The sequence below is a fragment of the Lingula anatina genome, chromosome 6 (genome assembly GCF_051362555.1).
Source record: "Lingula anatina isolate TDL-2025a chromosome 6, LinAna3.0, whole genome shotgun sequence".
Classification (NCBI taxonomy): Eukaryota; Metazoa; Brachiopoda; class Lingulata; order Lingulida; family Lingulidae; genus Lingula; species Lingula anatina.
The window spans coordinates 20899999-20923072 of record NC_141772.1 but is presented as its reverse complement, the minus strand read 5'-3'; the positions used below and the strand labels follow the sequence as shown (position 1 = coordinate 20923072).

Genomic DNA, 23074 nt, shown 5'->3' with positions numbered 1-23074 from the left:
AATGGAAAATTCAACTCCAAGTTCAAAAGCACATCTTGCTTAGCATTTCGCCAGTTTGTAAGTTAAAGAGTGACTGATGATGATCTTGCTTCGCATTTCGCCAGTTTGTAAATTAAAGAGTGACTGATGATGATCTTGCTTAGCATTTCACCAGTTTGTAAGTTAAAGAGTGACTGATGATGATCTTGCTTAGTATTTCACCAGTTTGTAAGTTAAAGAGTGACTGATGATGATCTTGCTTAGTATTTCACCAGTTCGTAAGTTAAAGAGTGACTGATGATTGGCAGCAGGTTTTATGTGCAGTACCTATATCTTTTTTTTTTAACGTGAAAAATTAGAAAAAAAAAGAAAGAAGAAAGACATTTACTAAGCTTGCCCTATACTTGGAAAAAATCAGAAAAAAAATAATTAAAATTCGCTAAAAGTGGCCTTTCATAAAAACAGTGAGTCACCACCCTATGTTTTCTATCTTATACAGTGACAGATATGCGGAGCAGGTCATCCCTCTCCTAGTGCAGGCACAACGACAGCTCCGCGACAGACTGGAGGAGATCAATGCACCGTCCTACCCGCAGGCGCACTTCCGTAAGATTCTGAAGGAGCTCGGGGGCACAATGACGGCCAAGGACTATGCTCAGATGCAGATCAGGGTAGAAGTCCAGAAAGACCAGTTGCCCGCCATCCACCCTGGGGCTCATATTGACCCTGAGGGTCACCAAGTGTATCAAGGTAGGGAAGCTTACTGTTATGCACCATATGAATATGCATGCATGCTCCCATGCATATACCCGGTTCATTTTCTAGTACTCATGTGCGAATACCATTGCATGTGCATATGCATCTCTATCCCTAGTAGTATTTTATGAGGGGTTCATCAGTGACCCAATTGACAAACAGAACCATTTATATTCAGGTATGAAACTAAATTCAGTATAAAAAAAATGATCAAAAATAGTATATTGCATGATAGCTCTCAGCCCCCCTTTTCCTCTTCCAGGTCTTTTTTTCTTCATAGTATCTCATCTTATCTGCTTTTTACTTTCATGGATATTTATATTCATGGATGTGTTTGGGGATGCACGATTGCACTACAAGCAGTTAGCATTAACCTTCAAAGTGTTTTATAAAGAGATCATTTTTCTTTGAAAATTGTAGTGTGTCTTGTCCAAGAGGTGAAAAAAATTATTATGAGCAATTTTACAAGACTACCAACACGGGTGCAAGTTTAATAAATAACTTTATCCCAAACTTTGGCTGAAACTGATAGATCAGAATTCTACTTTATTGTAAAATAAAATGAAATACTGCCCCTGTTTTATAACAAAGAACTCTTGTCACATGGCTAACATTCCAGGCCTATATACTTTAAAATTTATCTAATCGGATTACTATGTATTAATCTTGAACTACAGTAAGCCATAATTTTGGTTTAAAAGCTTAGAACAATGTTTGGCCCAGATTATTTTTGTGGAATCAGGCTTGATGCCTGTAGATCTATATCTACTATTTATTCATTTGAAAAGGGTGATATTTCTGGAAGTATCTGATGATCTAAAGTTACAATAAGCTAAAATCTATACAAGTAACATGGTATTACATTTTGCTATCTTAATGATGGATATAATATAACAGTTTCAGGTAAACAGGCAGGTTTTGTAATTTCATTATGTTGATAGTTATATGGAAACCATTCATCAATATGTGGGTGCTGGTTTATTAAGTTACTTAGTATTTGTTTTGAATATCAATTTGAAAATTGGCCCATAAATCACATAATGCCAGGTTAAGTGTAGCATATTCATTCCAAATAATGAGAAAAAAACTCAGATTTTTTTTAGATATTTATTGTTTATTTTTAGCCTGGTTCAATCTGTTCAGATCAAATAAGAACCATTTACAGATGGTTTGTAATTTGTTTCTGGCTTAAACTCTTTGTTCACAAACAAATGGACTTTTGAATGAACATGGTGCATCATTCCATTCACAGTTTGCATCACATAGCAGATTAAGGCAACGTTCGTGGAGGCTGCTTGGCTGTCCACTTTTCCATCTAGAGTATTGACTACTGTATGGAATGGACTGACCAGTGGACGTCCACTCCCACTGGTCTTTGTTAATGGACAGAGTTTGATATCCACCTGTCCAGTAGTATACATTTGTGAGCACTGAAAAAAAGGAAAGATAAAAATCAGAAAATGTTTTGATTTGCCCAAGGCAAAAACTCATCTATATTGCACACAGAAAATACACACTCTGTTCTATAAAGCAATTGGAATAAAACTCATGGTTTTCCTTATTTAATTTTCTAGACCCTGATTCCCACTGTCACAAATGGATTGAAAAATTATAGTTTCTGGGTGGATTGTTCAAAATTTTGAAAATTTATAAATTTTTAACTAAATCAATCAATCAGTCAATCAATAATTAAATGGATGAATAAATGAAACGATAAATGATTCAAAATAAATAAATAAAATCTGCTTAAAAAGATTGGCTTTGATTTTTGAAAAGACTTCATACCTGGCAAAGACTTGATTTGTTGATACAAGAAGCTGTCTTCACCATATGTTTCTATGGCAACCAAGTCTCCATCCATGTTTTGACAAATTTCTCTTGCCTCAGACCAAGTTTTAGGCAGTAAACCAATAAAATAGCAACTTGTCCCATACTGAAGTGGGTAATGTGGGTCACATGTACTGGAACCAGTTGAAACTGAAAAAAAATGTAAAAAAAATATTATTATTCTCTAAAATCAAATTTGGAAAAAAAGGTAGTGGAAGAAGGTATACTCTTATTGAGTTATACTTACAATTTTTATTTTATATATCATTCACATTGGTGGTTCCAAAGAATGAACCAAAAAATGGCATATTGATTAATTAAATAAAACTTTTTTCTACCTAGTCTGACTGTCAGTTATGATAAGAAGAATTAAATTTCCCTGAAAATTTCAATATTTTCCTTTATCAACTTTATACACAGTAAACCACCCCAACAGATCAACGTTATGATCTATAAACTTTTTTTTCAGTTTGAAGTTTCTAAAAATTCACGTCTTACATTTAGTTTGGTAATTTTAATAAAAATTACTCTTAAAAGAGTGATATGTTCTCTCTATTCCATTAATCATGTTTTACCATTAGATCAGGAAAACAAAATGAGATGAATTCTTATTGAAAGAAGGAAATGGCATGAGCTTAAACAAACTAATTTAAAAAGATACATTTTTACCTTCTGTCATAACTTGACCAATGGTTAGCAACAGCAACAGCTCCTTACAATGCATTCTGAGAGTAATTAAGACTCAGCTTTCAAAGTGTGAACAGTCAAGATGCTCTCGCTGATCAATAATGAATACTGATTTACATTGTAAGTCTTGGCATTTTATAGATGTATGAAAATCAGCATGGGGTGCAAGTTTACGGAACTTGCATCAGTTTTAATGTCATTATGCTGAAGTAAGATATCCCATAAAAAAGTCGATTCATGCTACATTTCTTTGTGCCAAAATCTGCTTGGAACTGATAAGGTTATTTGATTAAGGAAGTAGGAAATGTGTTTGTACAAATGCAAAACCCCAACCGCAATTTTTATGTAACAGATGCATCCTTGATGTCACCATCACCATGTAAATACATAAGTATCTTGAACTGCCAAGTCATATTCTCATTTTACTTTAAATTTAATTAGAATATTTTGTTTAAATAGGTTCTTTGCCCAAATCCACATGATTAGATTATTTTCACAAAAGTTATAATTTTTTGTTGCATTTCTTATTTTTGCATGTATTTTGGTGATGTTCAACCCATATATATATATATAATTTATTTAATAATTTAGTCATATTTATTTTGTCTTAAAGTTGAGATAGATTATCTCTTTCTCTCTCTTTAAGAATTTTAATATAAATAAAAGAAATGATCAAAAATAGTACATTGAATGATAGCACTCTGCCCCCCTTTTCCATTCCAAGGTCTTTTATCTTCATCATGATTCATTTTATCCGCTTTTTTCAAAGTTTTTTATAAAGAGACCATTTTTCTTTGAAAGTTGCTGTGTGTCTTGTCCAACAGATAAAAAAAAATTATTGTGACCCAATACTATGAGGCTGCAGGTGCAAGTTTAATAAATAACTTTATCCCAAACTTTGGTCGAATCTGATAGATCAGAATTCTACTCAACTTTTTTGACCCAAGATATAGCAGTTACTGTAGTAAAATAAAATAAAATACTGCCCCTGTTTTATAACAATTAAGGAACTCTTGCCGCATGATGGCTAACATTCCAGGCCAGTGTAAACTTAAAAATTTATTTGATCAGATTACTATGTATTAATCTTGAACTGCAGTAAGCCAAAATTTTGGTTTAAAAGTTTAGTTTAAAAGCTAGAAAGTTTTTAGCTATGATTACGTTGTGGAAGCTTGCCCTGATGCCTGTATATGTGCTACAGTGTATTTAATATTCATTTAAAAAGGATGAAATTGCTGGAAGACATGATCAGATTGTTGGAGTATGCAATGCTCTAAAGTTACAATAAGCTAAAATCTTTACAAGTAACATGATATTACATTTTATCTATCTTAATGATGGAAATAATATAACAGTTGCAGGTAAACAGGCAGGTTTTGTAATTTCATTATGCTGATAGTTATATGGAAACCATTCATCAATATGTGGGCACTGGTTTATTAAGTTACTTAGTATTTATTTTGAATATCAATTTGAAAAATGGCCCATAATCGCATAATGCCAGGTTAAGTATAGTATATTCATTCCAACTAATGAGAAAAAAATTCAGATGTTTTTTTCAGATATTTATTATTTATTTTAAGTCTGGTTCGATCTGTTTAGATCAAATAAGAACCATTCACAAAACAGTTCAACTTTGTCATTTGTTTTTGGCTTTGTTTAACATTTGTTCACAAACAAATGGACTTTTGATTGAACAGAGCGCATCATTCCATTCACAGTTCTCATAACACTGCAGATTAAGGCAACGTTCGTGGAGGTTGTTTGGCTCTCCACTATTCCATCTAGAGTATGGAATGGACTGACCGGTGGACGTCCACTCCCATTGGTATTTGTTATTGGGGTCAGTTTGATATCCACCTGTCCAATAGCGTTCATTTGTGAGCACTGAAACAAGGAAAGATGAAAATAAGAAAATGTTTTGATTTGCCCAAGGTAAAAACTAAACTAAATTGCACACAGAAAATACACACACTGTTCCATAAATCAATTAGAATAAAACTCATGGCTTTCCTTATTTAATTTTCTTGACCCTAGTTCTCACTGTTACAAATGGTTTAAAAAATTATAGTTTCTTAGTGGATTGTTCAAAATATTAAATTTTTTAAAATACATGTAAATAACTAAATCAATCAATAAATAATTGAATGGATGAATAAATGAAACGATAAATGATTCAAAATAAATAAATAAAATCTGCTTAAAAAGATTGGCTTTGATTTTTGAAAAGACTTCATACCTGGCAAAGACTTGATTTGTTGATACAAGAAGCTGTCTTCACCATATGTTTCTACGGCAACCAAGTCTCCATCCATGTTTTGACAAATTTCTCTTGCCTCAGACCAAGTTTTAGGCAGTAAACCAATAAAATAGCAACTTGTCCCATACCGAAGAGGGTAACGTGGGTTACATTTACTGGTACCAGTTGAAACTGAAAAAAATGTAAAAGAAATATTATTATTCTCTAAAATCAAATTTGGGAAAAAAGGTAATGGAAGAAGATATACTCTAATTGAGTTATACTAAAAATTTTTATTTTATATATCATTCACATTGGTGGTTCCAAAGAATGAACCAAAAAAATGGCATATTAATTAATAATTAAATAAAACTTTTTCTACCTACTCTAACTGTCAGAATGGAAGACACAGTGAGAGTTAGACCTTTATATATGATAAGAAAAATTAAATTTCCCTGGAAATTTTAACATTTTCTGTTATCACTGTATACACAGTATACCACCTCAACAGATCAACATTATGATCTATAAACTGTTTTTTCAGTTTGAAGGTTTTGATATTTCAGCTTCTCCTATAGTGGAGACCGATGAATTTGAATCTTATATCTGTATGCAAAAGTTAAAAGTCACATGCGTTTAATTTATTAGTACCACCAGCGTGTACGCTGGCGGTACTCATGGTTTTAGTCCCGACCCGTCTCGTACAGCTCCGCCGGCTCCGCCGGCTCCTGCGGCTCCGCAGGATGACGTGGGATACGAGTCACCGTTACCGCTTCTCCTCCTAGACCGCAAGGACCTGTGTCCCCATCTCTTGGATTTAGGTCACATATAATCTCAACTTGAACCCCCAGGTTTTTTTGTCTCAGTTGGTGCATTGACCTAGGCGTGACGCTCTTTGAAATGCACCCTTGTCAAAAATTTTGAAAATTCAATGCTAAATATCTCCCAAACCGATGGAATTATGGGAAAAATTACTACAGATGGCTGACCAAAAGTCATATGTGAGGATTTCAAATATGCCCTTGGATTTGACTTTTGACCTTTATTTCAAGGTCAAACAGGCCAAAATTTTCTAAAAATGGGAATTTTTTGCTAGAAAATTTTTATTTCAGCCGATATTTAGAAACGAAACATATCTTACCTATAATATTATGAGCAGGTGTTACCCTTAGGGTCATCTTTCATTTTCGTGAGTTTGGGGTCAATCGGTGCATTTTCATGGTAGTAGCGGCCATTAGATGCCGAAACTGAAAATTCTCTCTAATTCTGGAACCGTTAATGCTAGAGACCTCTTGTTTTTTGCATTTTGTAGAACTTGTCAAGGGCAACACTGGGGGTGGTGTCCATTTTTTTTGTTTTTGATACGGCTTAGGCATTGCACTATATCAAAAAGTTCAACATCCAAAATTCAGTGGTGAAAATAAAATGTGAATTACTCAAAAATTAGCAGAGATAAGCCCTTAGTTACTATTGAACTTGAATAGGAAGTCATATACTGATAATTTGTGACCTTGAAATTGACCTTTGACCTACTTTTTATGATGAACTGTACTTTGCATGTTTTCTGGCCTCTTTATCTCCAAAATTAGCAAGGAGATACCCATAGTTACTATTTAACTTGAATAGGAAATCATAGACCATGAACTGACTTTTGCATATTTTCTTGCCCCTCATATCTTCAAAACTAGCAGAGATATGCTCAGTGTTGGCCTTAGGTTTTCTCTTTTGTCAGCATATATGCAACACTGATAACACATTTCAAGGAAAACCAAAGGCCTATTGTCTAGAAAATCACAGGAGTGATCAATGTTAGGAAAATACAGGCCAATTGGAAAATCCGCTTGATTGGACCATTTTTATGTTATGTTTTTTCTTCTTCTTTTTTTTTTTTTTTGCATATTTTGAAAATTCTTGTTTATTGCATAGAGCTTGTCAAGGACAAGACTGGTTGTGGTGTCCCTTTTTTTTTGGGGGGGTGGTGGTTCCATTCGAATGCGCTTACTCCAGCTGGTGGTACAATATCCGGAGGCGGTATCGCCTCTCTGATCCTCTAGTTAGATATCTAAAAATTCACATCTTACATGTAGTTTGGTAATTTTGATTAGAATTACTCTTAAAAGAGTGAGATGTTTTCTCTATTCCGTTAATCATGTTTTACCATCAGATCAGGAAAAGAAAACGAGATGAAATCTTATTGAAAGGAGTAAAGTGCATGAGCTCAAACAAACTAATTTAAAAAGATACATTTTTACCTTCTGTCACAACTTGACCAATGGTTAGCAACAGCAACAGCTCCTTATAATGCATTCTGAGAGTAAGACTCAGCTTTCAAGGTGTGCACAGTCAAGATGCTCTCGCTGATTGATGATGAATGACAAATTGCATTATGGTTCTTGGCATTTTATAGAACAGTGCATGTATGAGAATCAGTGCGGGATGCCTGTTTACGGAACTTGCATCATACATGGAATTGATAATAAAATAAGAAAATATTGATATGTTTGTACAAATGCAAAACCCCAACCTCATTTTTTATGTAACACATACATCCTTGACATCACCATCTCTAAATAATACATAATTTCCTTGAACTGCCAAGTCATATTCCCATTTTACGTAAAATTTAATCAGTACCTTTTGTTTAAATTTTGCTCAAATCCGCATGATGGGATTATTTTCACAAAATTTATCTTTTTTTTTTTTGTTGTTGCATTTTTTATATTTGCATTCATTTTGGTGACGTTCAACCCATAAATGCCATAACATTATTTGTTTTACTCCAAAATAAATAAAGCAGACTTCTTACAAAAAGTAGCAGGATTGGATTATTATTTTTTTAACTTAAGGTTTTTTTCCCCTGTATTTTGAATTTGTTTCTTTATACTTATTTGTCTAATGTCTGTTTATGTTTGTATACAGGACTGTATGTGTCTATATATTCCGGTCACTTTGTGCTTGTCTTTATTATCACTGCCTAACACATCTCTTCTGTGCCCTTTTACTGCAAAGCAATATATTTGTTTTATTAAATAATTTATTCATGTTATATATATATATATATATATATATATATATATATATATATATATATATATATATATATATATATAATTTATTTAATAATTTAGTCATATTTATTTTGACTTAAAGTTAAGATAGATTATCTCTTTCTCTCTCTTTAAGAATTTTAATATAAATAAAAGAAATGATCAAAAATAGTACATTGAATGATAGCACTCTGCCCCCCTTTTCCACTCCAAGGTCTTTTATCTTCATCATGATTCATTTTATCCGCTTTTTTTCAGTGTTTTATAAAGAGACCATTTTTCTTTGAAAGTTGCAGTATGTATGGTGGCCCCTATTGGTTATTTCGACTTTTCGAGTTTTCGACTTTTCGTGTTTTTGACTTTTCAACTTTTTTCTGCGAACGGTTTTTTGCTGCGGAACTTTTACACATTTGTCATGCGAAAAGCAAGCGACTTAAACAATGGAAAATCTTATTAGATATTATTTTAAAGCTGGATACACAGCAACTGAGATTGCTAAAACTATATGCCCATGGCACCTATGTAAGGTGAGTAATATGGTATGGTACCGGAAAGGTTAGTAACCTCACTCATCAAACCTAATAATTGTAACTGATTATGTGAAGAGTCATGTCGATGTGCGGGAGTGTCAGTGCGGGGGAGTATCAGGATGTAGTCTTATGTAATACCAGTTTTCAGTGCTTACTCAAGCCTTGAGGGCTTTGCATATTTATTCATTTGTTTTTTATTTTGAAAAAAGATGTCATCTTTGCTCCCTCCTCTCTCTCTCTGACCTCCCCCCTTTCATCAAGAATTTGCATTCTTGCATATTTATACATTTAAGTTAAAAATATATTTGCATGTTTTGTATTTATTTAGATTGTTGTACAATGTATATATACATATTTTCTCATTTCATACTTGAGGAAACGTCTTGTCAAATTGAACTTAAGAAGAAAATCAGTTGAAGAGGATTTACCTGAATTAAGTGATTCATGCAATGAGAGTAAGTCTGCTAAAGAGAAACTATATAATTGTAAAATGTTAAATATCCTGCTAAGTCATACATGTAGTTAAATTTGAAAACTTCTGCAAGTTTTGGCCTTTATTCTCATTTTGCACCAGGTAGTGCAAAATTCATGTACAAGCACTTCTTACTGGTGATTCTGATATGCTTTGCATATATCTGAATTGTCAAAAGGAGTGCTACATGTAGTGCATGAATTTCGTGCTATGCACCAGGGTGTCTTTGAATGATTCTTTTTCTGATCATTTTAGTCTTTATAGCATGTTACACTAAGGAATGCCTGTTTTTTTTTGCCGCCGCCGCCATGTTGTTGTTACCGCTTCTCCTTCTAGACTACACGGGCCTGCGTACCCATCTCTTGGATTTAGGTCATCTATAATTTCAACTCGTTCCACGTAAAATTTGGGCTTTGTCGGTGCTGGGGTCTAGGTGTGGCGCTCATTGCAATGCACCCTTGTCCAAAAATGGCAAAATTAAATGCTAATTATCTACAGATTCTACAGATGGCTGCCCGGAAGTCATATGTGGAGATTTCAAATATGCCCTTGGATTTGACCTTTGACCTTTACTTCAAGGTCAAACGGGCCAAAATTTTCAAAAAAACAAAGTTTTTTACAAAAAAAATTATTTGTGCTGATGATCAGACACTACACAGACCTAACCTATAATATTATTGGCAGGTGCTACCCTTCAGGTGATCTTTAAGCTCCGTGAGTTTGGGGTCAATCAGTGCATTTTCACAGGAATAGTGGCCATAAGATAACGAAACTGAAAACTGTCTCTAATTCAGGAACCGTTAATGCTAGAGACCTATTATTTTTTGCATTTCTTAGAGCATGTCAAGCCCAACACTGAAAGTGATCTCTGTTTTTTTTATTTCCATATGGTTTACGAGTTATTCTGTATCAAAAAGTACATTGTGGTGGTGAAAGCAAAATGTGCAATACGGTAATGTGTAATAAATTTTGAATCCCTGGAAAATAAAACATAAGGCTTGGCGAGGCAGACAACTTCAGGTCAAGAATGCCATTATTTCATGAAATTTGAACATCTGGATTTTCTGAGCACCTCCCATTTCAAAAATTTCTACCAAAATGACCTTTTCTTTATTTTAATTAATTTTTTTTGTACCAAATTTATGGCACGTTATTGTAACTCCAAAATTGTAACATTTAGTCCCTTATATCTCGAAAACTGGCAGAGATAGGTCCATAGTTACTATTGAAGTTGAATAGGAAGTCATATACTGGCAATCTAACTGTGACCTTAAAATTGACCTTTGACCTACTTTTCACCATGAACTGAGCTTTGCAACTTTTCTGTCCCTTGTATCTTCAAAACTGGGAGAGATACACCCATAGTTGCTATTAAACTTGTTTAGTAAGTCATATACTGGCAATCTAAGTGTGACCTTTGAATAGACCTTTGACCTACTTTTTATGATGAACTGCTTTTTGCATGTTTTCTGGCCTTTAAATCTCCAAAATTGACAAAGAAATGTCCATGGTTACTATTGAACTTGAATAGGAAGTCATATACTGTGACATTGAAATTGACCTTTGACCTACTTTTTCACCATGAACTGAGCTTTGCATATTTTCTTGTCCCTCATATCTTCAAAACTAGCAAAGATATGCCCAGTGTTGCCCCTAGGTTTTTTCTTTTGTCAGCATATATGCAACACTGACAACACATTTCAAGGAAAACCAATAGGTCTATTGTCTACAGAATTACAGGAGTGATCAATGTTAGGAAAATACAGGTCAATTCAAAAATCTGCTTGATTGTACCATTTTTAGTTTTTTTTTTTTTTTTTTGCATATTTTGAAAACTTTTGTTGATTGCATTTTATAGATCTTGTCAAGCACAAGACTGGTGGTGGTGTCCCTTTTTTTTTTTGGGGGGGGGGGGTCCATTCGAATGCACTTACTCCAGCTGGTGGTACAATATCCAGAGGCAGTATCGCCTCTCTGATCCTCTACTTTTTAAGGGGATTTGGTAAAAAAAAACAATCTTCTTTGTATTTTACAGGTATTCTGACTTTATACCTGGAAAAATTGCTGTAGGGACTCTTGATGAAGTAGGTGCAGGGAACTACTGAAGTGGACTATTAGCTTTTTACTGTCTGTTAGGTTGTCTTTATTTTAGGAAATGCTGCAATGCTTTTTTGTCAGTGAATCCAGACAGTAGCCCCATTAGTTATTTCAGAAGTTTGTATAATAAGGACCTCAGTTATTCAGAAAATGTTTCTATTTGGTTAGGTAATATAAGGTCGGCTTTGTTAGATGTAGAATCCTTGGAGCATGCATTGCCACTAGAAGTTAGCTTACACCCCATTTCCATAGATTAGATTAGATTGACCTACTTTAGATCGACCTAACTCCCTGGGGGTTCACGCTAAATAGCTGTCAGCCGGGCGGACACGAAAGTTAATTACCTCCTTACAGCTTGTAGTAGTAGACGGACATTTAAGTCGGATTATCTGAAAGTAATCTAGTGAGACTCCCGCGGGGATAGATCGATCTAAAACCTATGGGAAATAGAGCCTTAGAGTTACACTGGTTAAGGATTGTTATATAGCACAGATGTGGGGACAAGCAGGCCAGAATAGGATAGAGTATTTAGATGTCTTAGAATGGGGGCACCAGTTAGAAGAAGGGAAACTCAAATATAAATCCTCAACAAATGAGGTGGATAAATTAGCACAGGATAATTTTAATTTCTTAATGAAAGGGTGTAGTTGTAGGAAGGTAGACCACGTGTGGCAACCGTTGTGGATGAAGGAAGAAAAATAGGACATGTGGGCCAAGTTGCGTATGTGAAGGGGAGTGTATAAAAAGCTTAGATAATTTATGTAGTGAAGAAATTATAAAAGAAAACAGTGATAGTGAAAATAGTTGTAGTAAAGCAGAACTTTCGAACACCCAAATATAAATAGCTAGGCATGCTTTATTGTCGACAAAAAACTAGATATGCCCTTTATTTTTAATTAAGAAATATAGGACCGACTTCTTCTTCTTCTTAAAAATTGAATGATTGTTCAAATTTCCCACTATCTACATGTATAGAGCATTCTTGTTTCTTGGAGTAAAACTAAACTTTTAGTCATATTTTATTTAATATTAGAATTGGTAACGTGATCTTCATACTACATGGTAGAAAAGCTATACAATTATACCAAGCTCATTTTTTTCTTTTTTGCCCATTTTTAGGTTGGTGTAGTTTGAGAAATCTGCTGAATAGGCTTTATTTCCAAGAAATCACGAGGAACAATAATGAAACTGTTTACATAACTGCTATTTTTGGATTTTCATTACAAAATTTAATTAACTGAACGTTAATAATAAATGATACAATCAGATGGTGCTACCACAGACTTTTTACATAACTGCTATATTTGGATTTTCATTAAAAAATTTAATTAACTAAACGGTAATAATAAATGATACAATCAGATGGTGCTACCACAGACTTTTTTCAGGCTACAAAATTTGAATGCTTTGGGTTGCACACATTTAGATTGATATGTCAATAAAAAATGACTCAATCTTGATGTCAAAGCTGATTTCCTTAAAATTTCAGTGGATGTGTCCACATAATTATTTTGGGTTAGACAACATGAATGCTTTGGGTTGCACACTTTTAGATTGAAATATCAATAATAGATGATTCAATCTAGATGACAATCTTTGAGCATAGGCTTTGGTTTGATTTGATTATATTCGTATTACATTCGGTGTTTCTACAGAATTATTTTGGGTTTGAAAATTTGTTGCTTTGGGTTGCACACTTTTACAAAGATATGTATTCAACAACAAAATTGTATGTTCTTAATGGGGCAAGTCGAAATTTCTTTATCAAATGAACGACATTTTATAAAAATCAAAAGGACTAGGTACTTGGTTTTTTCAATGAAAAATCACAGACAATTGTGAATTTTACACATACTGTATTTTTTAATTCATATTTTTTTAATTGTAATTTTCTCAATGAGTGGTACAGCAAAACTAAGAGTGCCTTACAGTTTTATTCTTTACAGAAAAGACACAAATCCTACCTGAAAATATATTTTTGAACTAACTTTGCAAATTTCCTATCCCTTATATCTCGAAAACTGGCAGAGATACGCCCATAGTTACTATTGAACTTGTATAGGAGGTCATATTCTGGCAATCTCACTGAGACCTTGAAGTTGACCTTTGACCTACTTTTCACCACGATCTGAACTTCTCAATATTTCAACAAATGCTATGAGTTGTCAAGGTAGAGTTAGATCGCATTCACAACGAGTTGAGCCATGGCTTTACAAATCCTGGAACTAAATATGGCAGACGTGACGTGTGAGAGGCGGAGAGACTATTAAAAAAGATTAGGCGGTTTTTCTTTCAAGTTCGTCTGCCATATTTAGTTCCAGGATTTGTAAAGCCATGGCTCAACTCGTTGTGAATGTGATCTTACACACTATCTATAGAACCTTCTTAAGTGTCGGAGTAAAATGAAAATTTTATTATTACAGGTGTTTAATTGGTTGTATTTTATTTAGATAAGACAGATTACTAATGTGCTATTTATATTTTTCAGTAAATGAAAAGAGACAGGAAGTGAGAGGTCTTCAACAACTTTTATAAAACTCTTAAGTCTTAACCATAACAACACCTTAACAGCTGACTGCCAACATATCTTGTATAAACTATGGATTCTGCTATGGTCTGACAGCCAAGGTGTGAAATACAGTAGTACAGAAATTGCATATATGTAAAGGTGGATGGTTAAGCAAGTAATTTTAATGAGGAAAGTTGCTTTGGAATATAAAACTTTTGAAACATTCAAATATGAATTTGTGTGAAATAATTTTTAAAATTAGCTTTGTTTCATTTTTCAGATAACAGCATTGCAAGGGCCACATACTTCTTATTAAAAGGACATATGAGGAATTAGTACTGTTTGCTGTTAAGAAGAGACAAGAGATGGAGATTTTATGTTTTTTTTTTGTTTTTTTTTGTGTGTGTGTCTGTTGTTTAATTTAAAATGGTTGAATGTCTCATGTGCCTAGATGTTACTGTACAATTATATATTTAGCTTGGGGTATTTTATATGCTAAAATCATGTCTGCATATATTAGTGTGTTGCCATTGTCTGGTGGCAGTGTGGATTTTTTTGCTTTTTTATTACCATATATAAAGCCTGAAATAAATAAAGATGGAAAGTGACATCAGTGCAATTTAAATTCAACTGATTAAAAATTATTTAATACTAGTATCTCATCTGCTGAGAACATCAAGGTTATTGTAATGTTACTGTAAAATTAAAATAGTATTTTGCTGCAGTAAAATTTAAATAGTATTTAGCTGAGGGGTACACTCCCGTCTAGACAGATAAATTTTAATTAGAAAAACTTGATTTAAGATACATCTGCTAGAAGCTACTATTATGATTTTTTTTTTAATTTTAAATTTAAATTAAATGTTGAAATTGGTACAAGCATTTAAGAAGTGGTTGCATGCCTGAAATGTGCAATAAATTATTTTGTTTTGTTGCTAATAAATTACCATATATATATATATATGTATATATATAGTTGTTTTTTCTTTCATTTGTCACTCCATACAAGTCTCACTGAGGCAAATACCAATTGGCATAGATTTTCTTAAATAAAAATTTACTTGTGATAATTGTTAAAAAGTTGACATAAGACAAAATAAGTTATAAGTAATTAATAAGTAATAATGATAATATTGGAGTTTTTTCCCAACTGGTAAAAAAAGTTGCCAGGTTAGATTGACGTGAATAAGTTGCACAGTTTCTGTGACATGAGATATCTAAAAATGTTGGTGTTGCTATGGCCAAATTTAAAAGTGACCAGTTGGCTGACTTCGTCGAGATCTACCTCATTCATTGCTTCTTACTTCTAGGTAAATCACACATGATGATACACATAATAAACTCTGCTACTATGTCTTAATTTTCACTAGGTACTTTTGCGAAGGTTACGCAATTTACAAAATTTTGACCACGATGTCATCTCAGCGCACGCTCTCCATTCTGAATATCTTCCTACGCGCAGCCAGTTGCCATATGACTGGTCAAAAACTCGAAAAGTCAAAAACTCAAAAACTCGAAAAGTCGAAATATCCAATAGGGGCCAGCATAGAACAGGGTTGTCTTGACACCGTAGGCTAAATCTGGTGCTTGCCCCCAGGGTGGATGATTTGTATTTTATACATATCACAATTTCTGTCTCATCACAATATCTCCCCCAAGCACACAACAATCAGTTTTTTATTGGATTCCTTGAACTACATTCAATCACTCAGCTGTCCAGTGCTGTGTGCTGTCATTTTCTTTTTCAAATTACTTAAGGGTCCATTCACAATCATAATGACAGTTGTAGATGCGCATTTTGCAACTGCAACGCATTTTGCACCCAAAGAAAAGCGTGAAAATGAGTTTTGCAACTGCAATGCATTTTTCAACCAGGATTTTTTGTAAGTCCCTGAAACGGTTGGAAGTACGGGGTGTGGTTGTCCCATAGGGTGGTTGATTGTAATTTTTACATCGTAATTTCTGCTATCTTTAGTAGTGTAACTTCGCAGTCCTTTGGGGGGGGGTATATATATTTTTATATCGTTGTTACTGTTATCCTCTATCCATTAAAGTGAGGAATATGAGACATTGGGGATATTTAAACTTGCCATTAGGGATGTGCACGTGTCCTTTGGATTTTTGGTGACTATGGGTGTTGCCGTCCCTAGGGGTGGTTGATTATTATCTTTAAATTGTATTTTCTGCTATATACCCATAGGTCTTTAGGTTGAGGAAACTAAAATGTTGGGGTGTGCATAGGCACAGGTTTTTTTTTTTTTTTTTTTTTGTGACCTGGGGTGTGGCTGTCCCTGGGGATGGTTGACTAATATATTACCGTAATTTATTTCATCTCCCCCTAGACCATTCAAATTAGGAACATGAGTCTTTGGTGCATGAGTGGGCTACATGGGAATTTTAGTGTGACTTGGGGTGTGGTCGTCCCTAGGGGGTGGACCAATTAGTGGTTTGTCAGGCAATGAAGCTGATTCCATAGATTGCACTTTTAAGTCAGATTCCTTGCGGAGTTGGACAGACCCAGCTAGTACTATGTGTGAATCTGAAGGCAGTCTTCGAGTAAGGAAGGAAGGGGGGATGTAAAGAAAGCAGCAGACAGTACTTAATAACAGACCTTCAGTCGTATTCTTGAATATAGGTCAAGTTAATTAGAACCCCTTCAAGACCCCATACTCTCAGGAATCCTAGGGTCCAAGTCCCTTTGTTCTTTAACATAAAACACACATGTTAATTACTGCTCTTGGGTAATAAACATTTTTGTTTTGTGTTAAGACACAACAGCAGTTAAAAGCTAGGATTCCTGATCAATTGTGTGGGGCCTTGAATTAGTTTTTAATTGGATTCCCTGACCTATATTTATGCATATGGCTGGAAGTCCATTTAGTACTGTATGTACTTCTGCTGTTCTCTACATTTCTCAAAGACCCATGCACATTCATTAAAATGACTGGTTCATCAATCTCCGTTTCGTGTTCCTGGGTATAGATGGCAGGATTAAGGGGTGAAAAAAAGAAAGCAGACTTCTTACAAAAAGTAGCATGATTGGATTATTTTTTTTGAAAGTTATGGATTTTCTTCCTGTATTTTGAATCTGTTTCTTTATACTTATTTGTCTAATGTCTGTTTATGTTTGTATACAGGACTGTATATGTCTATATATTCTGATCACTATGTGCTTGTCTTTGTTATCACTGCCTAATACATCTATTGTGTGCCCTATTACTGCAAAGCCATATATTTGTTTTATTAAATAATTTATTTATATTATATATATATATATATATATATATATATATATATATATATATATATATATATATATATATATATATATATATATATATATATATTTATATCCTAACTTAATATTCAATAATTTAGTCATATGTATTTTGTCTTAAAGTTTAGATAAATTATCTCTTTCTCTCACTTTATGAGTTTTAATATATTAAGCTATGCCCCTTTCTGGTGTCTGTGAACAATTTGTTATTTTAATAAGTTTTAAGCAGTAAAAATATTTTGCCTATTTTTTTTTTATTTTTCCCCCCATTTTCCAAATTTTAGAGGTCTATTTCAAGTTGACACCCTGCTTAATTATATGCTCTCATCACACTTATGAGCAATGTTTTATATTCCATTTTCAGATGTGATACAAAATATTTGCAGATTTTAGAAAATCAAAGACATTCACAAAAGATCCCTACAAGACTACTCTGCCAATTCTGATTTTTTAAATTGACTAGATAATTAAAGTGAAAAAAATGTTAAATTTTGTAGACTGTATGAAAGTTAAGAGAGTTCTGTAAGCTTTCTAGAACAACTGTATATTCTAGCTTGTTCAAACTTACTGAAGGTATACATACAGTAATTTATTGATCTACCTGGAAAGGTAAATTGACAGTAAAGTTTCAATTAGATGTAATTGGCATAAATATAATTTTATAATGTAAATTTTCTTCCAGGTAAAAGAGACGGCCTCCGCCTGGTGTCCGTGCCCCTGGATATCAGTTACAGTCTTCAAGTTTTCCGGGAGGCCTTGGACACCTCTGCCTATACCTCCAGGGCTCTACAACACAGTAGACGGCTGCTGGTGCTCTACCTGGCTGGACAGCAAAGTGGTAAGTTGTAAGGGGTGGGGTGGGGGGGGGGGGTCAAGGTCATTGTATAGAGGTCAAGGTCATGGTTACTTTTCCATGGTTTTATAGCACAGTAGAAAGGTGTTGTTACTCTTCTTAGCTGGACAGATAATTGAAAAGTTTTAATGAAGCAAAGGCTCTAATAAGTTTCACTTCTTCCTGAACAACAATGTGTTATTAGTTTAAATGGGGTCAAGAGCATTTATGTAGGTCAAGTTCATGGCTACTCTCCCAAGGCTCTACAACACAGTAGAAAGCTTCATATACTTTACTTGGCTGGACAGAAAAATGTATAGACAAGTATGAATGGTGTCAAGGCGATTTGTGATATTCTGTTGATGGTCACTCTGCATGTTTATATCATTTAGTGAGTGGTCAGAGTGGCCTTGGGTCAGAGATGTCCAAGGTGGACTTCATCCCCAATACGGCCAAGCCCCAGCCCACCATGCCCCCTGATATCAGGAAGGAGGAGTATATTGACAGCGATGACGTGGAGACGGCCCCATTACCCAGGTCACAGCTTGGGGTTGTGATTGCTTCCTATGATAAAACCATTGGTGAGGTTCTGGACGGAATAAATTCTTGTCTGTTTATGATAATAATAATAATAATAATAATGACAACAACATAACAACAACTGCACAGCAATAATAATAATAATAATAATAATAATAATAATAATAATAATAATAATAATAATAAAACCTATTAGTAATATTATTATTATTATTATTATTATTATTTTGTGTTATTTTGTGTTATTTGAATTGTAATTGTGTTGCAAATAATCAGGATATGATCTTATTCCCTGATATAAGAATTTGTCTTTTAGGATTGATGCAGTAATAAGAAAATAGAAGTTGACAATTTTAACCATGGTAGAAATTAATGTTGGCTCACACATATCAATGCATTGGCGTTGGCGTATTCATTTACACATGCAGGCAAGCATGTGCATGCACACAAACAGTTACACAAAATGAAAATGCAACATACCAAAATAAAAGTATGGCAAAAATAGTTATGGACTTATCATTATAGAATATTTTTATTTCCAGAAATGCTGCTGTCTAGGAACCAGAAGGGTCTTGCTGCTCAAGCCATGCATGAACTGGGAAATCTGCATTATCATGGAGGAAATATAAGGTAGTATGAGGAATCTCACACTGCATCCTAACCATCTTGTACAGGCCCGTAGCCAGGGGGGGTTCGGGGGGTTCGAAAGAACCCCCCTTTTTGCAGGGAAAAGGTCCCCTCTGGGTGAAATTTAATTAAGGTACATGAAAGTTTCATGGTAAAAAGTCCACTTTTTCAGAAAAAGAACCCCCCTTTTGAAATTTCTGGCTACGGGCCTGTTGCATAATTTACAAAAGTGACCATTAACCAATAACAAAATCCTTTTCTACATTTTGATTTTATTGAAGCTTATCACCATATTTGGTTTATTGTATTTGCTAACAAGCCCATATTATTGCTACCAAACACAAACCCTGTACAGCAGTGTAAATTCCATAAGTGCATGTTAATAGTGGTCAGATGCATTAGGTGTGATGTACCTTTAAGCATATATTCCTGTAAGTGCATACTGGAAGGTTAGCAGTACATAATTTAAGCACAAATGACATTTCCAAAAACTTGTATTTTATCTAACAAACAAAACAGTTTCTTTTATACTCTTCCTTAATGTTTATCAGCATATTAATATCAATATTCCAGGGGTGCGTATAAATGGTGGGCAGATGCGTTAGATGTGATACTGAATGTGTCGGATGCGCTGCACACCTGGAAGCAGTTATTCACGGATGCGGAGACCATCAGCCAGGAGCTGCTGCAGAGATGTGGTCTGTGGGGGTGTGTCCTAGGCGGAGTTCTGGCCTCCAATATTGCACAGTAAGTGAGATACGCAGAGTCATTTATTGTGGTTATCTGTGTACCCTACCTCTTTCTGGGCGAATTCCTGGCCTCCAATATTGCACAGTAAGTGAGATACGCAGAGTCATTTATTGTGGTTATCTGTGTACCCTACCTCTGTCTGGGAGGAGTCCTGGCATCTAATATTGCACAGTAAGTGAGATACACTGAGTTGTTTATTGTGATTATATTTTTAACCTACCCATACCTGGAGATACATTTTGTTCAAAGGCATGTATAATGTTTTTAAGTATTACATTGCTCTTTCTCAGTTTGATATTCATAAAGGAAGGGTGGATTGTGTGGGGGGGGGGATTATCTAGGACCGGGGTCCCGATACCATTTATTGTATCTTTGAAGGCATATAATGTGCATTTGACCTTTATATTCTAGAGATTTAAATTCTCAGTGATTTATCTGGAAATGCCTATATTTGGGTGTTTATGCCCCTATCTGACTGACCCCCAAAAAGAGCTGCATGCCTATGGGGCTCACATTTTCAGGGTTTTTTTTTTTTTTTTTTTTTTTTTTTTTTCAAAAATTTCAAAAGGTCATCCACCTTCATCTCTGATATCATAGAAAAAAAAAAAAGCTATATTTTCTTGGAAGTTTCATATATGTTTCTAATTGGCCAGTCGAGTTAAACTTTTTTGGGACAGACATGTGTAATTTTTCCTTAGTATGTCATTGTTTTTTTTTACCATTTCAGGTATATCTTGACCTCGGATCTCGGTCTTAAGATGCAGTCCTGTTTTCTCTCAGGATATTTTTTCAAGGTAAGTTGAATCTGGTAAATGGGGGATGATAAGTTGGGATAGATGTAAACAGGTCTGTTAGGAAAAAAACACCAAATGAATATAAATAATAAAAAAAAGAATTTGACATAATTCAAAGCTGTAATAAATCTGATACACAAGACTCACAACTGAATATAGATAATAAAAAAGCACTCAATATAATTCAGAGTAATAAATCTGAGACACTCAACTCACAACTGTAAAAGCTTGATATCATAATTGTAACAGTTTAAGAGCAACAGTTAAGCCAATATATAAATAGTCTTGAAAGTAAAATGCATATGAATAGGATAATAAGATTAATTATTTGTAAAAATTTTTTCTTTCATCTTTAAAAGGTATTTATTTATTGATTGATTGATTGTTTTGTAGGCCCTGTTCCGAACCTCCCTCCCCCATCCCACAGCCGACTGTGACTATGCTCTGTATGAGATAGGGGAAGGTTGTGAGGTCAGTCACCTCGTCCCGGGCATTGACCTCTTATCAGACAGGTAAGTCTTTTAAATATGGGATAATTAATGCATTTGCTACTGTTAGACTATCAATTGATACCAAGATACAGTCAATAATAATGGCAACATGACACCAACTGTCTTGGGTTCTGCACATTGATTGTGCGTTTATACTTATCTGTATTGAAACACCAAGGTAAATTGACAGCTTTTAATAGCCTACTTTATAACATTGGATAGTCACCTAAATGGAGACTTGAAGATCAGCACAACCAGTTAACCAGATTGGTTTGAATTGGTCTGAACTGCCTGAAGCAAACTTGTTGAAGGAAGTTAATATCCGCCCCTCTCGCCTCGCACTGCAAAGGATTCAGCACTTTTGCTTTGCTTAGAGTTTTAAGTTTATTTATTTTCTGTCAACATTTATTTTAATTATTGGATTTCCATGTGTGTTATTGTCTAGGTTCCGCAGTGAAGGTCGTTCAGTAGTAGCTGCACTGAGATGGGTCACTGAAGAGCTGGCCAGAGGAAAACACAACTTGTTTGTAAGTAGAAAGAAAATTAATTAGCATAAGTACACATACCCACCCAGTAGCAAATAAATAGCATATTAGGGTATATGTTATAATGCTAGTTGATTGATAACTTAAAGTCTGAAATTTTTAGTTAATTTGTTGTATATTTATTCAAATTGTAAGTGTAATGCTACTGCCATGTTTTTGTATTTCTCTATTTACAGGTTGGATGTCATAATTCTTACTTTCACCAGAAATTCCTTACCGTTTCACTGTCTCTATTGCAGGTTCTCCCAATGCTTACTCTGTACCAGTATTTCACCACTTTCGTCTGCCGTGACCTGCAGCGTTCCGTCGACGGACGTGTACTGAAAGTGCGTGTCCTCACTGACCTCGGCCTGTATTCTGAGGCCCTGATATGCCTGCAGCGTCTGCTACACGGAGAACGTCTGCCGCATACTGCAGACAATAACTTCAGACAAGTCGAGTCAAAATCAGTCAATTTGAGGTTCAGTGCAGATAAACCCGTCCTAGATCCCAATAATCTGAAGGTTAGTTTTCTTTCTTTCTTACCTTCTCTATTGTTTTTTATATTATTTTATTATTTTTCTTTCATTTTTCTTCATTTGTCTACATTTTGGATGTCAAAAATCAAAATCAAGCAGTCTAGGTGTTCTGATATTTCGCAGCAATATTCATGAAGCACACAAGGTTTTATTTTATGAATCTATTATATATTTATGAAAAAAAAATATCGCAGCTAATTTGTTCATATATGTGTATATTCACACAGGTATTAGAGAGTGTGATAGACAAGAGACTGTCCTCCAACCTGGCAGCTCTGTACGGCCCTCACATGACCTGTCTGCTAACCTTGGCCCAGGCACATCTGCTGATCTCAGTGGCGGAGAAATTACCTGTCTTTCCTGTGCTTGATGATCTGGGGTGAATATGTTTAATGATTATTTCCTTAAATATATGAACGAGTAATAAGAATAATTTTCGAAAAATGCTTTTTGATTGATCTTTCTTTTTTTTTTCTTCATTACAGATGGCAAAAATCAAATAATAACATCATTTTAATGCAAACAGAAATTTTAAGAAATAAAAATTAAAAAATAAA

General features: G+C 34.3%; 3 protein-coding genes and 1 long non-coding RNA gene across 7 annotated transcripts in view; 2 read left to right on the top strand and 2 right to left on the bottom strand.

Annotated features, from left to right (window-relative positions):
* Window positions 1–23074, top strand: part of LOC106172588 (cilia- and flagella-associated protein 54) — a 64657-nt gene that overhangs the window by 24246 nt on the left and 17337 nt on the right. For all 4 annotated transcript variants that reach the window (XM_087014839.1, XM_087014841.1, XM_087014840.1 and 1 more), the window contains 10 exons: window positions 479–729; window positions 18103–18258; window positions 18645–18833; window positions 19335–19422; window positions 19993–20166; window positions 20897–20963; window positions 21357–21475; window positions 21900–21981; window positions 22239–22502; window positions 22745–22896. In XM_087014839.1, the coding sequence (XP_086870965.1) occupies window positions 479–729; window positions 18103–18258; window positions 18645–18833; window positions 19335–19422; window positions 19993–20166; window positions 20897–20963; window positions 21357–21475; window positions 21900–21981; window positions 22239–22502; window positions 22745–22896 (1542 nt within the window). The remainder of the gene's footprint in view (window positions 1–478; window positions 730–18102; window positions 18259–18644; window positions 18834–19334; window positions 19423–19992; window positions 20167–20896; window positions 20964–21356; window positions 21476–21899; window positions 21982–22238; window positions 22503–22744; window positions 22897–23074) is intronic.
* On the bottom strand, window positions 1586–3425 carry LOC106172603 (C-type lectin domain family 4 member E). Its single transcript, XM_013553385.2, has 3 exons — window positions 3232–3425; window positions 2521–2712; window positions 1586–2165 (listed from the first exon to the last, which is right to left on the bottom strand). The coding sequence occupies exons 1-3, from the start codon at window positions 3284–3286 to the stop codon at window positions 1924–1926; spliced, it is 489 nt and encodes a 162-aa protein (XP_013408839.2). The 5' UTR covers window positions 3287–3425; the 3' UTR covers window positions 1586–1923.
* LOC147761334 (C-type lectin domain family 4 member C-like) lies at window positions 4798–7897 on the bottom strand. The gene is made up of 3 exons (XM_087014844.1): window positions 7741–7897; window positions 5489–5680; window positions 4798–5136 (listed from the first exon to the last, which is right to left on the bottom strand). Exons 1-3 carry the CDS (start codon window positions 7793–7795, stop codon window positions 4889–4891), a joined length of 495 nt encoding a protein of 164 aa, XP_086870970.1. The 5' UTR covers window positions 7796–7897; the 3' UTR covers window positions 4798–4888.
* Window positions 9406–15031, top strand: LOC106165435 (uncharacterized). The gene is made up of 3 exons (XR_015335190.1): window positions 9406–9520; window positions 14123–14262; window positions 14424–15031. It is a non-coding gene; the product is annotated as an uncharacterized LOC106165435 (long non-coding RNA).